Source organism: Monodelphis domestica, chromosome 3, assembly GCF_027887165.1.
Source record: "Monodelphis domestica isolate mMonDom1 chromosome 3, mMonDom1.pri, whole genome shotgun sequence".
Classification (NCBI taxonomy): Eukaryota; Metazoa; Chordata; class Mammalia; order Didelphimorphia; family Didelphidae; genus Monodelphis; species Monodelphis domestica.
The window spans coordinates 216,764,622-216,781,870 of NC_077229.1; the positions used below are offsets into that span (position 1 = coordinate 216,764,622).

Below are 17,249 nucleotides of genomic sequence, written 5' to 3' on the forward strand. Positions count from 1 at the left end.
AGATACCAAAGGATCACTTGTCAGGGATGCTTCATGGCATTTCTGTTTCACCAGTGAGAGTTTGGGTTTTAGAATCAGATGCCTTGAGTTTGAATCCAAGCTCAATTATTTATTACCTACCTGTATTAATCTTGAACAGGACACAACTTCTTAAGAATTCAATGTAATATTTAAAATGAAGGGATGGACTGAATCAGAAATGCCAAATATATGATCTTCCCAAATGTTTAAAATGTAGTATGGAAATATTTAACAAAATAAATTAAAACAAAATTAAACTATAATAATATATAAAAATAAAATAACATAGATAATATTAATATATGGGCAGCTCAGTAGTATAATGGATATCATTCCAGGCCTGGAGTAAGGAAGACCTGAATTCAAATCTGGCCTCAGACACTAACTAGCTATATGACTCTAGGTAAGTCACTTAATCCTGTTTGCCTCAGTTTCCTCATCTGTCACGTAAGTTGGAGAAGGAGACAACAAACCATTCCAGTATCATTGCCAAGGAAAACCCAAATGGGGTCAGATATGACTGGAAAATGACTTAACAACAGCAATAGTAATATGTGGCTAAGTTAATATATGGCCTGCAGAGTTCCTCGTATGTGGTTTAATGGACTCTGCTTCTATTTGAGTTTGACACTATCAGAGTAGATGATCTCCAAAGTCCTTTCCAGTTTTAAAACCTTATGTTTATGTCCTCTGAGGTGCAGTACTTTAGTTCCCAGTTTTTCCAGCTAGGTATCAACTAATCCTTGATAATTTCTAAGTAAATATTTCTTGGCAAGGCACAAAAAAGGTCAAACATTCCCAATTCAGATAATTCCCCCTTGTATATATTTCTTTCTACATTTATTCTTTTTCTTGCTTTTCTCCAACACTCTCTAGGTTCACCACAACCTTCTAAAATTTTAATGATCAAATAAGACAAATAGGAATACAATAATTCAGGTTTGCCCTATGACAATTATAATAGAAAGATGACTTCCTGGCTCCTTTATAAGCTAATTCAATGTACTAGATTCTGCCTTTTCGTGCATTCTATTTTCAAATAGACCTAATATTATTCACCAGGGACCATACATATGCCTAGTTGGTTTCTGGCACTGATAAGTAAAGTCCCCCTCTATCTTGATGGAAAACAAAAGGCTCTGTGTCTTTCATTCTGCAGTTTCACTGTTCTTCCTCTATTAAACTGTAGTAATCATGCTGATAATCAGACTAGAAAAAGTATATTTGTAAGTCACTCTGGAAGCTTTAGTGAAAAGATTATATAAAATTAAGCCAGCAGAAGTTTGCATAGGGAACCTACCTACAAAACTGGGGAGATGGGGGCAAGGTTTTAAAATAACATTATATCAAAGAATTCTCTTTGTAGCAACACTCTCCCAATAAACACATACACATGGGGATACATAAATATGACACGACCTTCCACCTTCTTCCCACCACCACCACATAATTGAATACAATATATCAGAATATTGATATATATAACTTCTGGTTAGCTCTTCACTGAAAGCTACTGAACATGAACTAGTATAATCATTTCCTGTTAAAATTTGCATTTTTCTTATTTTATGTTTAGCATATATTATATATAAAACATGATATTTTTCTGATAACATTTGTATAGGAGTTTCTTACATACTATCATACACATGGGTACTTAAAGAACCCAAGTTCTATTGACCATGAGGTAAGAAAATGGTGGAACTAGACAACATCTATCAGTAATCAATACTAGTTAATGCTTGAAGGAAGAAAGAAATGTATGTGCAAAGTTTTAGGGATCATTTCAAAGAGAGAAACAAGTAAGTAAAGATAAATGATCCTTTCAGATAAGTCCAGGAAAAAGCACCATAATGTAGAATGTGCTTAAAAAGAAATGACATGGCATCTTGCATCCGTTTTGGAAAGAAGTGGTTGTTGTTACTCAATCATTTCAGTCATCTCCAATTCTTCATGGTCCCACTGAGGCTTTTCTTGGCAAAGAACCACTGAGTGGATTGCCATTTTCTTTTCCAGCTTATTTGACAAGATAAGGAAACTGAAGTCAATAGGTTAAGTGACTTGCCCAGGGTTACACAGCTAGTAAGTGTCTGAAGTCAGATTTGAACTCAGAAAGGTAAGTCTTCCTGTACCTTCTAGCTGCCCAGAAAGAGGTTCCTTAGAACTAATCTAAATCCTCCATGTTGCCATTCTTCCTGTTCTGACCTTAATAAAGTTGAAATGAGAAAGGCAGTGCTATGGAGTAAATTTTTTTCCTGCTATTAGGTTTCTGTGTAAGGGTATAGAGAGCAGGGCTGAATAGGGGGGGGGGGGAGATCCAAGCTGCCCACCAAACACCACCATTCTCATTCAGCTATATATAAGATTTTGCAAGAATGGAGAATTTAATGTTTCAAAAATGTCACAAATACTAAAAAAAACCCTGAAATTCAACTTTCTAGTAAACCAATTCAAGTAAAATTCTAGTAAAGCCAAATTCAAGGTTGTTGGAAAGAGCTTTGGAAACAAGGAAGTTTGGGTTCAGTGGCATTTACAGGTTAAACTGCTTCATGAAATTTCAGACTAATTTGGAATTTAGCAATTTCCTGCTAGCCCCACTCACTGAATCACTTGCCCCACCCCACTTTGTTCTGCACTTCTATAGATACTTCAGGATAGAACTGCAAAAAGGATAGAGACCTAAGGACTGGGCATGTGACTTCTCTGGAATAGGAAATCCCGGGATAAGAAGACTCCCTCTGCTTATAAACCTTCTTTGCAAATATTAGTCTTACGGAAGTTGGGGGGTAGGGGGTACTGAGAAAGTTCCCAGAGTCACATAGCTAATATGGCAAAACTCCAAGTCAAGTTTTCTCGATTCTAGAGTCAGTTCTCTTGCCACTGCCCTATGCTGCCTCTCAGTGCTGCAGAATAGTCAATGGAATCAAGCTTAAAGAAAATTATTACAATTTTTTTCCTTACTGAGATTACTAAAAGTTTTGGGGAAATCAGTGGAGTTTTTTATTGATACTCCTCTTTCACAAATTAGGAAATATGATCAAAGTTTGTGTGTGAGAGAGTATTCTGTTTTATTAGAAACAAAACTGAGAATAGGCAATTATTTACCAAAAAAAAAGGTAATATTTGAGAAATCCCCAGCAAACGCAATACAAAATCTTATTTCAAAAATAAATTCTTTGACCATTTAAAGGTATTGTAAAATTTGAAAATCCACTCCAAATCAACATCAATATTACTAATGTGGAAAAATTTATTAAACACAGATAACTTTTGAGAATTGAAACAAGAGTTCCAAAGAAGGTGGTAAATGATTCACCAAGTGAATATTATTTCCTTTTATGAAATTATTGTAAAACATTAAACTGAATCACATTAATACAACTATAGGACATTTTCTTTTTACTTTATTTGTTGAGGTATTTTATTTTCTTAAACTAGAAAGGCTCTGGAAAGCATTAACCTGGTATCATGACCCAGTCCCTACTGAAAGGTGAACTGTCCTTAATTATTAAATGTATAAATCAATTTGTTGTTCAATCTTTTCTCAGTCATGTCTTACTCTTTCATGACCTCATTTGGGATTTTCTTAGCAAACATACTAGAGTGATTTGCCATTTCCTTCTCCAACTCATTTCACAGATGAGGTTACTGAGGCAAACAGGTTTAAATAACTTGCCCAGGGTGATGCAGCTAGAAATTTCCAAGGCCAGATTTGAATTAAGGAAAATGAATCTTCCTGACAACAATCCCAGTGTTTTATCCACTGTGTCAAATGCATGAAGTGTAAGTCAATTACTGAAATGGTAAAGGGGTTCAAGAAATAAATCCCCCGGGAAAAGAAGAGCCCAAATATAAATAAGGGAAGTGGGAGGAATGGGTATTCTAAGCCTTATTTATTCACTGACTCCTAAGCATCCATCTTTCTACATTGGGAGTCAAACCCTCAGGGCAGTTATGGAAAGGGGAAAGATCTAACCATTAAAGAGCATAAAGCAGCAACTGCATAGGTGCTATAGGGAAACAACCCCCCTTTCTGGCATACCAACCTCTTGACCTTCAAATCACCTCCAATCTTTGGCTAGCACTCTGTGGCAGGCTCAGGCTGCAGGGCATTAAGCAGTTGATAGAAGTCCTACCTCAGCCCTCTTCATTTTGAGTGAGACAGAATGAGTCACACAGGCCGAATGGGTATGGATGAGCTCTGAACTGTTACAGATTGTTGCATTACCTTTGCCCATAAAAATTTTTTAAACCACGCTATTTTTGAACTTCCTTATTTCTGTCAAAGGCCTCACCATCTTTTCATTCACTCAGATCATTATCTTCAGTGTAAATTCAGTGTCATGTTAGACTTTTCTATCTTTCTAACCCCACAGATACAATCAACTGCTTAGTTTTTCTGTTTCTGCCTCCAGAACATTTCTCAAATCAGTCCCTTCCTCACTATTCATAGCTACCACAATGGCTTATCACCTCTTACTTGGACAACTGCAATAGTCTCATAATTGATCTTCCGGACTCAAATCTTTTCCTCCCGATCCATCTACCACATAACTGCCAAAGGGATTTTATTTAAGGTAAAGGGTTGGATAGCTCCTTACTCAATAAACTTCAGTGACCCTCTATTCTTTGTTGTTCTCTTGTTTCAGTCCTGTCTGACTCTTTGAGACCCCACTGGGGGTTTTCTTGGCAAGGATACAGGAGTGGTTTGCCAGTTCTTTCTTCAGTGCATTTGACAGATGATGAAATAGAGTTAAATGACTTGTCCTGAGTCACAGAACTAGTAAGAATATGAAGTCAGATTTGTACTTGGGAAGATGAGTCTTCCTGAGTCCAGGAACAGTACTCTATGCATTGCACCACCTAGCTGCCCAAAGACATCCATATGGATGAGATGTTGAGTTGTGTCCAAGTCTCATTTATTGTAAAAATGGAGACTTGAACCCCGGACTCCAATCCCCAGAAGTCCTTGCTCTAGTTCTCAAGATTCTCACCTGGGCCAAGAACAATTTATTATTAAAGAGTCTCTGCCTAAGGCTGGGTCTCTTTCATGTTTCTGCTTCCAAGCAGACGTGTCTCTCATGATGTAGGTGAGGTTGAATGGGCCTCTGGGCCCACCCAGGCACATGCTTACTTACTTATATTCTCTTAAATTCTTAATCTTAAATAAACCTTTAAAAAATATAATACTTCTAGAGTAAAACTAATTTTTACCTGCCACAGTTTGGCCCAAATTTTAATCTTAACATTATGACTCTGTGGACCACCTCACACCAGTACTGCCCATGGGGTTTTCTTGGCAAAGATACTGAAGTGATTTGTCATTTCCTTCTCCAGTGGATTAAGATAAGCAGAGGTCAAGTAACTTGCTCAGAGTAAATAGTGGAGGATGCATTTGAATTCAGGTCTTCCTGATTTCAGGCCTAGCACTCTATCTTAGAGCTCTCTATTCATTCTAAGATCAAATAACATTTTATTGCTATCTCATCTTTAAAGTTCCCACTTTTGTATAAGCTTTGCAATGCACATAGCCATTAAGAACCTAGAACATAATTTTTAAATAAATATGTTGATAGGGGTACATAAACAAAAAACTTTGGAGATCATTCTTCTAAGAAACATGGCCCTAGCACAAGATGGAGGTAAATATCCATTTAGGGTAAAAGGAAAAAAAGCTAAGCCCAGACTAAACAACTGACTAGTGAATATATGCTTCAGGCAAAAACACTGGGGACAGAGAAGGCTGATCAAGGATGATATTCATTCATAGAATTTCTAAAGAATAGGAGCAGCAGGAAAGTAAATAAAGCTGCTAGCAAAACAGGGCAAATACCTGAAACAAACTGGAAGAATATTTAGGCAAGAAAATAAAGGATCTTTCTTATCCAGGGAACCAGAAATGAAGGTAAGAATTTAAAAGGTTCCAGAACCATAACCAAGAAATTCAAGGAAATTCCTATGAAGTCTTTATAGAAAGATCTAATCCCTGTGGCAGCTAGGTGGTACTGTGGATGGAGTGTCAAACCTAGAGTCAGGAAGACCCAAGTTCAAGCCTGGTCTCAGACATTTACTAGCTTTCAGACCTTGGACAAGTCACTTAACCTATTTGCTCAGTTTCCACATCTATAAAATTAGTTGAAGAAAATGGAAGACCATTGTACAATTTTTGCCAAGAAAGCCCAAAATGGGACCATGAAGAGTCAGATAATGTTGAAATGACAGCAACTAACACCCCAAGGAATAAATGTTTGTAGGGAACAAAGACCCAACAAAGATTGGCCCCCACTTGTCAGTCCTTATCAGGTAGGAACTTTGGACATCATAATTTTAGGATACAGCTCTCTGGAACCTAGAAACCATAATGGGAATGTTGTTTTCTTTTAAAATGGTGAGAGTACTTACCATTGAGTACTTATCATCTGGAACACAGTAATGGATGTAAACATATTAATAGTTCAAGAAATTCTACCACAAAGCATTATCCCAATCAACATTAAACTTTATCTTGAAATTAACCTTTACTTGTAAGTAATTACAATACATTGGTAGGAATAGTTAGCACTTATAATTCACTAGCCTTTCTAACAAAAACTGAGAGCTATCTCCACACCCTAATAAAGCATGAGAATAGGATTTTAGTTAGTCTAGGTGTTAATGTGTTCTTTTTGGCAAATGTGGTTCAGACCTATGATTCATCAGTGTGTGGAAACCCCCAACATGGAAACCCTCCAATTCTGGCCTTCATTCAATGCTTTTCCTACATAATGGGCACTTAATAAATGAACATCTAGTAAATACCTAATTACTGTATAAAATGCCATATCTGCCTCTTCTCAGTAGTCTCATCAGGAGGCATCTAGGGGGCTAGGTGGAAAAGAGCCAGACCTCGAGAAAGGAGATCTGAGATTCAAATACATCTCTGACATCTCTGAGCTATGTGACCCTAGACAAGGCATTTAATCCCTTAGTCCTCTTCTGCCTTGGAATAGATACTTAGTTTCAATTCTAAGACAAAAGTTAAGGATTTTTAAAAATACTCTTCTCAATATTCACTGAATCACTAAATATTCACAATATTCCTTTGGGAAATGATATGGGAATTAGATCCTAATATCAACATGTAAATAAATAATAATACTTCTAGGTATTATCATTTGGTAGCACCAACTGCAAAAACACAGATTTAACAATACTTTGCCTGAAGGATCAAATAACAGTGCTATTATTTTTTTTCCACTATGCTGTGGGTGTCCAGTTGTTGCATCACACATATGTAAATATTTTATTAATAACTTTGGTGTGATCCATATAATGAGGAATTTGGTCCATGGAAGGCTGGTAAATAAATTATCATAGTTTCAAAGCAAATCAAAATGAGAATGAAAACAAATAGCTGGATAATTTAAGGCAAATGTTTTTCCTGAGTACCAAGAAATATGGCTAAATTACCCTAATAATTTTCTTCAATGTCCATCTTATATTAGAGAGATTTAGAGAGAAATAGATTTAGTATATATCAGAAATACAGACTACCTCCAAGTGGTATACACATAAGATATCTAGATCATCACACATTTACACTCTTTTAAACTATATTTTCTCTTATTAAAAAGGAGAATGGTATACTTAAATTTCACAGGGAAGATTCCAGATTTATATCACTGGAAATTAAAGTCTTTCACTACTTCTGTGCAGATAAAGCATACAAAACAACATTATATGTTTCAAGAAATTTCAGGAAACTATAAAATTGATGAATCAGAACATTATCATTTAAATTAAGAAATGATTCTTTACTCTGAAAGACAAGAAACTGCAATGCCACATTTAAATGTTTACAAGATAATAAACTGCTGGTGCTAAGAGATAAAAGAGACTTATAGATAAGTTGTGTTTTCACTAATTGAAAACTAATTGGAAATTAGGATAAAACATCTCTTAAGACACTGAAAAGTTACCAAATTGTTCTAACTCTTTGATTTAACTTTACCATTACAAGGCCTATACCCTCCCCCCCCCAAAAAAAATTCAAAGGATCTACATGTATAAGAATATTAAATAGCTCTTTAGTAGCTAAAAATTGGAAATTAAAAGGCTGTACTCCTTTTGGATAATGACAAAACAAATTGTAGTATATGAATGTAATAGAATATTAAGAAAAATAAGAAATTATAAAATTGACAACTTCAGAAGAAACTGGGAAGACTTACAAACTAAGGAGAAGCAAAGTAAGCAAATTAAGAACAATTTATACAGTGATAAAAGCATTATAGAAAGGAACAACTTTGAAAGAGTTTAGAACTCTGATCTACAGCAGTGATTAACCAGAAGTCAAAAAGAATGAAACTTAAAAATATGTCGCTTACCTCCTTCCACTTCAAATGCTGAGACACACATTTTTGGACATGGCTAAAGTGGAAATTTGTTTGGGGGGACTACAAATCTATGTATTGAGGGCTTCCAGGTAGAGATAAGGACTTTGAGGGTATAATTTGCTAGAAGGAGAAATAGAATGGTCAGATTATTTTTTTTTATTTTTGCTCTGTGAATAATAATAATAAAAAAATAATAGCCTATTTTAATTTTTAAAAAATCTCATTCTATTCTGCCTGCTAGACTCAATTTGGTCTGAGGAAAAAATTCATTCTTATAGGGCTTCATATCCACTCAGGGCCTTAATACTTAGTGATCAAAAAAAATTTTCTCTCATGCTAATTGTTCTCTAAGTTATAGATAGCTGAAGTTTAAATTTGAAGAATGGTACACAGTATCATGTACACAATAAATAGGTACTCCAGAAATATTGTAAAACTATATTGAATTAGTATTTTCTAATCCACTTTTAATTAATTAATTTTAATTAGTTAATTCTGAAAAAGCAGAATTAATACCATCTTGATATAAAAAATTTTGTGAAAATTATTACCCTCCTCTGCCTCCCCCACCCCATTAAAATATCATAATATTCTGCATGGGAAAGGAGAAGGAGATGGAAAAGTGAGATTCCACCCAGATCATACTCAGTTACTGGAAGCCAGGGAGAAAGGGAAAAGTAAGCATAAGAAAAGTATTGAGCTACCCCTACAGTTGTTGAAAGTGAAAAAATAAATAAATAAACGCCAGTGAAGCTCCAAATTCCCAATTCTAAATTCTAGCCAAGATTTTCCTGTAGAAATGTATACTAGATCTTCCAAATAAAGTATATCTTTTACTATCCTGCAATAAAATTTATCAGACTGAAGTTTGGGCCTCTTCTACACTGAGAGGTGGTAGGATAGGGTAGATGCACATAAGTCATAAAGGTCACAATGTTTCCAACAGATGTTTGGTAGTTGACACAGAGAAAGCTAATTTTCACACTCAAATATCTCTCTCTCTCCAACTTCTAGTGTTCAAGTTCCTCTTTCCCAACCCTCCTCTGGTAGTGCCCTCCCACTTTACCTCCCAAGCTTTCCAACTGTCTAAAATGATTTGTGATGCTAAGTGGAGAGGATTGAAGGTGGGGTGGCTGTCCCTGGGGAAAAAAGAAAATACCAAACTACAGCAAACAAATATGAGTATGCATCCCTCTTTTAAGTAAAAGAAAGTCTTCACTGCAAAACAGTTAAAAGAATGAAGTGGGGGGGGGGGGTTGTTTTGTTTTTGGTTGAGTTTTTTTAACGCTTGGTTTTTCGGGAGGAAGGAAGGGGTTCACCCCACACTAGAAGACAGCTTTATTTTGTTTCAGCTCAAGATTTAAGGTTGTATTTGTGTCTCTCCATAGGCCAATGCAACAGTTCTCTCTCCAGACCACTCCCAGATAGTTACTCATAACTTAAAAAATGTACACATGCGCTAGCATCTGTTCTATCTCCCAGTTTCCTGTCTGTTTGGAAACTTTTGATGAAGCACGAGTCAGGTGAAGGTTACAGTTAGATCCTCACAGTGGGGACAGTAGCAGGTTGGCTCAGAAAACAGTGGCTGATTAAGACAGACTTTCAGGGAACACTTCCTCATAGCTAAAGAAATGTAGGTAGAAAGGGCAACAGGTGTAGTCATGTTTGAAAAGTAAGAGATCAAAAAGTGAAAGGGAGAGACGGAAAGAGAAGCCAGGCCAAAATGAAGAAAGAGTCAAAAAAAAAAACAATAAACAAAGGACAACAGTATCATTCATACCTGCCCAGTGGGCCCAAACCAACTAACCAGGAATAGCCGGGCACTTTTTATCATTTGCATTTTATGATTCCCTGTCAGTAACTAAGCGACTGACTCACCTAATCAAGGAGGCATCCTTTTTCTCTTAGCTCTAGACAGAGATACTCAGGAACTTGCAGACTCCTCAAGATAAGGTGGTTCGAAATTAACTAGAGGCACTCCAATGACTAGAGAGAATCTCAGCATGGCATTCTTTCTACTTGGACGACATCACCTCCCTACCTGTCTTTGGGAAGTTTGGCAAATGCCTTCTTTTATTCCGTAAACACAAAGCAAACTTTCACAGCAAAGTTCGCCTCTATTTATAAAAGTGAATAACACGCTACTGTACTGATAACTAAATCAGCCATCTCTGACAGTGCAGAGGTGATGAAGACCTTAAATTTTAAATTCTGAATTGAAATTAGTCCCGTTGATATTTGTTACCAGGGAAGAGGTGGAAGGGGGTTGATTGGGGGTTGGGGCGAGAAGCTATAATACAAGCAAGAGAGTAGGGGAGACGAGATATTTTAGGTCTTGAAGTCTGGGACCTAAAAAAATGTAAGTTCACGCTTTAACCTGCCCCTCTGACTACACCCATTTCCTTTCAAAAGCAAATATTCCATTTGCAGAGTAACTCCTTAACAGTTGCAAAACAGGCCCATGCGTCTTGCCAGTTAATTTAGAAAGGGTTTAAAAGATTTAACTTTTCCCCCACCCCGCTCCCACGGAACACATCTATCTTTCTCCCCACCACTCTTCCCTCAGAGTTCTAAAGTGGACACAAGATAGGTCTGAAGGAGCCCTGGATCCCCGCTGTTACCTGGTCCAGCGGGATGCCCAGGAGGTCGCTGACCGGATGCAACAAGGTGGAGCCCGTGGTGCGGTAAGCAAGGCTGGACGGCGGCTGCTCTACTGCCATCCTGCATCTTCAGGGGGGCTGTCGCGTCCGCCCCCCACCACGAGCCACCCTCACAGATGTTTTCGCCCGGCCTGAGTGGTGACTGGATCCCAGGGACAATCGAGCTTAGGGGACGCAGCGAGAAGGCCAACCGTAAACTGAGCTCCGGGTGGCAGCAGAACAGAACAGGGACAAGTCGTTGGGGTGCAGCGCTGGCTCTGGCACTGCAGCCACGGTCGGAGTAGTTGGCAGGGTATAGAGCCCGCTCAGCTTCCCGCTCCCCTCCTCTTCCCTCTTATTGGCCGCCAGGACCCAGGACATCCCCGAGAGGGTGGGCATTGGGGGAGAGAGGGCGGGAGTCGGCAAATACTCGAGCATTCCCTCCCTCGGTCCCGCCCAGCTCTGGCTAGGAGAGAGGTCGAAAGAATGAGAGAAGCCTCCGCCTCCGCAGCCTCACCCTCCTTCAGAACTGGGAGTGAAGACTGGGAGGACTGCCGCTGCATTCTCCCCACTAAGACCCTCCTTACTGAGGCTCGGGTCCCTGCGAGATCTCCATTCTCCCAAGTGCCTCTTGCTTCAGTATCTTCTTAGATCACAGGACTTAGTGTAGGAAGGGACTCTACAAACCATCCTGTTCAATCCCCTTTTTTCAGTGAAGAGAAATTCACACCCAGACAAGTGACTAACCTAAGTTTACACAGGCAGCAAATTGTTTAAAAGATCCAATGTCTGAACACAGATCCTCGACTTTAATTTGAATTTCTTCTGATTACACCATTCTTGCTTAAACTGACATACCGCTGAATTTTAATTTCCATTCTGTGCTTTTTATCCTGTGAGATTCCCAAAAGTCATCTTGGCTGACAGCTATTACTCGTGTCTGAGAATCATTGGGTTAATTCCTGAGTTCCTGAAGTAGCTAGGGGAAAGTGGTACAATTCTCGAATTTGTGCCCTACTCCTAAAAAGTTCACCTGGTTTTCTTCTCACCTGGCATTTCTTTACTACCTTCTCGTCCTCAACTAATTCACTTACAACTCATTCTTTTCCCTCCCTTCTACACTTTCACATAAATGAAGCTACCAGTTTCTAGTTGCTCCTTTGTCTTTGGAATTCCCTAATTTTGAGAAAAGGAATTATTTACTCTGGTAGTCCTAGCTTTGATATTATTAAACTCAGATACAGCTAGAAGTCACAGAAAGGGTTGACTGTCCCTGCTGTGTCCTTCCAACACTGATGTCCCTAATACCAGTACTGTTTTTGCCATTATTTTATATCTAGAAGAGATTAATGGTTCAGTGGATAGCACCTAGGATTTGATGACAAGAAAACTAGATTCCAATCCTGCCTCAAAACACACACTAGTATGAAGTGGAAATTAAGGGGAACTTAAAAATGTCACAGTATACCCTCTTTAAGCACTATTTAAAATTATGGCCAAGGAAATCCATCACTTAAAATATGCTTTATTGAGAGAGAGAGAAATTGAGGGGAGGCGCTGTCTCAACTCATTGACCCAAGATAGATGCCCCCCCCCAAGGATTTACAGAGAAAATGCAGAACTCTGCCTCTTTGTAGACCCAAGACAAATGCCCAAAATTTCACAGAAAAATTCCTTATTTATGGGAGAATCCTGATACAATCAAGCCTCCCTGTAGGGTTTATAATAATTTTACAATGGTTAGAGACAGAATTTTGACAGAATTTAACATTCAAGTTAATTAACATCTTCAAGAAATTGGATAATTTTACCATGGGTACATTCAAACATTTTAACATTTTAAAGAAATGATTTGGAATTTGGAGAGAGATACAAAGAGAAAAGTTCTGGACTGGATTATCTGGAAGTGGCTGATATGAGGATCAGCCCAGTCATTGGGCTTGATACAAGGGAAGAAGCTTCAATGGGAGAGACTTTTAAGACAAAGGGGTACTCAAGATTGGTACTTTAAGATTTGATCTTTGGGTACTTTCGGATCTAAGACCATCCACCTGGGACTCCTGCTCCAGGCAAATCCCCAAACAAACTCCAAAGGACCTAACCCAAGTTTGTCCTGCTTGAAAGAGGGGTCAGGGTAACTTTGTAAGAGAAATGGATGGGGGAAGGGGGAACAACTTTTAGGTATTAATAACTCTTAATAATGAGAATAGCACACTAATTTCTCACTCCACACACTAGCTTTTGAGACCCTGGGATAGTGACACAATGTCTGGGCCTCCAAGTCCTCAGGAGGTTGGATTTGATGACCCCTAAATTTCCAGGTATTGGGCATAATCAAAAGTTCTGGAGACAGTCACCCAATAATTTCTGTATGCTAATGACAGTTCTTGGAGCATACTAATAACAGTTCTAAGATATTATCTCATACTAAAAATAGATTCCTAACCTCCTTGAGATTTCAACAAATAAACTATACTCAAATCAGAGCACTGTCATGGGACAAACCTGATGCCATAATCATCTGGAAATAACATTGATCCAGAAAATTTAAGAATGACAGTTTGAATAGATGTCACCACATCAAATACTCAAAATTTTCAAACTTTTTAGAAGTAAAAATATAAAAATTTAGCAGAAGAAATCAAAGAAATATAGGAAGATGAAGTACATACCATCCCCCCCTTTTTTTTTTGCCTGTTACTGGGGTAATCCTTAAAGATGTTTTCATTGAGTCTATAGGAGATGAATTTACATCCAAATGCTTTCATGTATTCAATTTCCACAACAATAAACAAAATGTTAAACTGTATTTTTAAAGGAAAATGGGACAAAGATGCCTTAAACAAATATCTGTCAAGTTATTGGCTCATCTATTCAGAGTCTTATTCTCAAATTTTCTGGATCAATGTTATTTCCAGGTGATTGTGGGCATCAGGTTTATCTGATAATATCAGGCTCATTATATTAATACAGGATCAGATGAATGCAAAAAGCTCATTCTTAAGGACCTAGGATTTATAGATCAATGAACACTTTCCAAGGAAATAGCAGAAACTGGGCAACATATCACTCTAGGTTGAAAAATTTTAGTATTATACCTACCAGATATAAGAAAGACACGATCAAGTGAGCAGAATTATATAAAAGATTGCTATTCAAAAATTAAAAGATAATAAATCTCTATGCTACAAATACAAACTTCAAAATATCCTTGAGAAGTCAACAAAAAATCATACCCTAACCAGAGTATGACAGATAAAACTATCATCCTTAATCATCTAATATAAATTCAGAAAATTTTAAGATCAATGTTAAGATTTCTTATGAATTCTAAACCCTCAAAACCCTCAAATTACATGAAATAAAAACTTTCCAAAACATAAGGTCCTAAAGAAGAAATCAAAACCCTGTGCAATTAGGGAAAGGAGCATGTCAATCCTGTTGTATTGTCTGCTACTAGAATTATTCAGCTTAGAGAGTCTAAAAAAAAGCCTGCATCTCAATGCTTTCATTCAATTATGAATCAATTATTTTATTGGCCTTCGTAATACTTTGCCAAACACTAAGCATAAAAAAAAGAGGATAGTAATTAGTCCTGGGTCTATGAAGGTGAAGCTGTGGCACATGTGCCAAAAAGGGCAATAGAGCCCTCTGTTTGGGCATGCCTGCAATCCCCTGCCAGAGTTCATTATTAGAAAGCCAGAGTGACTCAGGATGGAGCTATTCCCCTCTCATTCTCCTTGTATCTTAGGACATTCCTCACTTCACCCACCACCACCACCACCACCCAGGCCTAGCAGTCCAATGGGAATGCTTCCTCCCTCCCTTATCTAGGGTAAGGGAACAGGACAAGGGAGTGAGGGAGAGTGAGACCTGGCACTCTATTTCTAAAAGGTTCACCATCACTTTGCTACTAGTATTAATGCAACAAGCTAGAACACTCTTGAAGGACTTATGGGAAAGAATGTTATCCACATTGAGAGAAAGAACTATGGGAGTAGAAATGCAAAAGCAAAACATATTAACATCATTTATCACATGTATATATGGGTATGTGATTTGGGGACTAGACTTTAAAATAATTGCTCTATAGCAAAAATGAATACTATGGAAATAGGTATCAAGTACAACCAAGTGGAATTGCTTGTCAGCTCTGGGAGTATGGAGGGAAGAGAGGAGAGAAAGACAATGAATCATGAAAACATGGAAAAATATTTATAAATAAATAAATTTATTTTTTAAAAATAAATAAAAAATAAAAGGCTTGTAACCACTATCCAAGGTCTATTTAGATCTGAATTCCATCAAGTACAAAGAGAAAAAAAATAATAAACTCAAGGGACAAATAGAACATAGAGAACAAATGTGATATTTAGCAAATATTTTTGTCTTTTTTTTTTTAGGAACATTATTAGAACAAAATTATCAAGGAGAAAGTTATGGCTATATCTTTCAAGTGATACACTGGCATCCTGAAGTCAAAGTTCAATGGGAATGCCCTGTTCTGAGCAATTAACACCTTTAAAATGCTAGTCTATATACACCTTTAGAATACTAACCTAGATGACAATGGACTTAGAAAATACTCAAACAAAAGCTGGCACAATACTTACAAGATATGGGACCTGCCACACTATCAAAAGGTTAATACTTCCTTCAAAAAAAGAAGAAAGGGGGCAGCTAGGTGGTACAGTGGATAGAGGCCCAGGCCTGAGGGAGGGCCTGGGTTCAAATTTGGTCTCAGGCACTTCCTAGAGTATGACCCTGGGTCAAGTCATTTAACCGAAATGCCTAGCCATTAGCCTTCTGTCTTAGAGTTGTTACTAAGACAGAAAATAAGGGTTTAAAAAAAAAGAGGAAGGAAAAAAACTAGATGTTCCCAGACTAAATGATCAAAAAGCTAAAAATTTAAAGAAATAATTCCTAAAGAAACCAACACTACTTCACCGAGCAATATAAAAGGCTGATAAGAAATATCTGTAGCTAGATATAATATAACTGATCTTGGTTTACTATAGGATGGATCCTACAAAATAATTAAAATCTAAGAACAGAATAAAAGGGAACGCCCTGAGTAATATCTACATAAACTCAGCTAATAATAGCTTAGCAAAGTATCCTACAAATGACTGAGTCAATCAGATGTATATTGAAATAGAGGGGTTCATTATGGTGTTATTAAATCAGGTCATTGAAACTACAGAAAATTTATTCTTAAGGAGTGAAAGAATGTAGTTAAGCACAAATTTTATCCATCTAGTCTTCCACTCTGAATTCTCTAATTCCCATGAGGAAGGAAGGGAAAAAGGAAGAGAAGAAAGAAGGGAGGAAGGAAGGAAGGAAGTTTTTATTAAGCACTTAGTGCATATATGCTAGACATTGTGCTGAAGTACTGGGGATACAGATAAATGTAAGAGAAAAGAATGAGAATCCCTTTTCTCAAGGAACTTACATTCTAATAGAAGAAGATAGCATGCAAACATGAGCTGAAAGGTAGATGGCATGAGCTTTAAGTCCAGAAAAGTAGGAAGAGAATAAGAGGAGAAAACAGATAGGTCAGTCTTAGCGCCTCTACAAAATGGAAGGTCTGGGAGGAATTTGCCAATGGGAGAAGGAGGTGCACCTCGTGAAAGGATATTTTAGGATAAGCAGGCCAAAGGCATAATAAACTCTTCCAAAGCAAGAGGCTCTAAGGGCTCAGGAAAGCTTCCAGATGAGCCAACAGTAGGAGAGCTTTAACTACGAAGTCAAGATAATAAAAAAACAGAACCAGAAGGGGAAATTGGCAATCTGAGACTTTAGAATAGCTATTATTCTCATCTCAAGGTACTAATAAGAACTTGAAGAGCTGGAGGTTTGTTGTTGTTGTTGTTGTTGTTGTTGTTGTTGTTGTTTAAGTACTGTTGCTCATAAGACCTTCTCCAGAGTATTCCCAATTGATTATCAATGAGCTGGACAGAGTTCATTAACTTTTATAGAAGATTATTTCCCAAAATAATGCCACAAGACAGTTGATACAAAACATTCTCCCTAAGAGTCTGGGACATGCTTTCCCACAATTATCAATAGTGTCGATTGGGAGAACACTATCAAACTCTGGTAGTACATATGACCAAAGGACAACTCACAAATGCCAGTAATTGATGGAATTTTTCCTCCATTAGAAGTTTTCTTGAAGTTTCCCTTAATTGTAATTTTTTCTGGTCTCAGAAGG

General features: G+C 37.4%; 1 protein-coding gene across 1 annotated transcript in view; it reads right to left on the minus strand.

Annotated features, from left to right (window-relative positions):
- The window catches only part of MBOAT1 (membrane bound O-acyltransferase domain containing 1), a 125,930-nt gene extending 114,548 nt beyond the window's left edge, over positions 1–11,382 (minus strand). Inside the window, exon 1 of the mRNA XM_001375935.4 lies at positions 11,018–11,382. Within this exon, the coding sequence (XP_001375972.2) occupies positions 11,018–11,116 (99 nt within the window). The 5' untranslated portion in view covers positions 11,117–11,382. The remainder of the gene's footprint in view (positions 1–11,017) is intronic.
- Between the last annotated feature and the right edge of the window lie 5,867 nt (positions 11,383–17,249).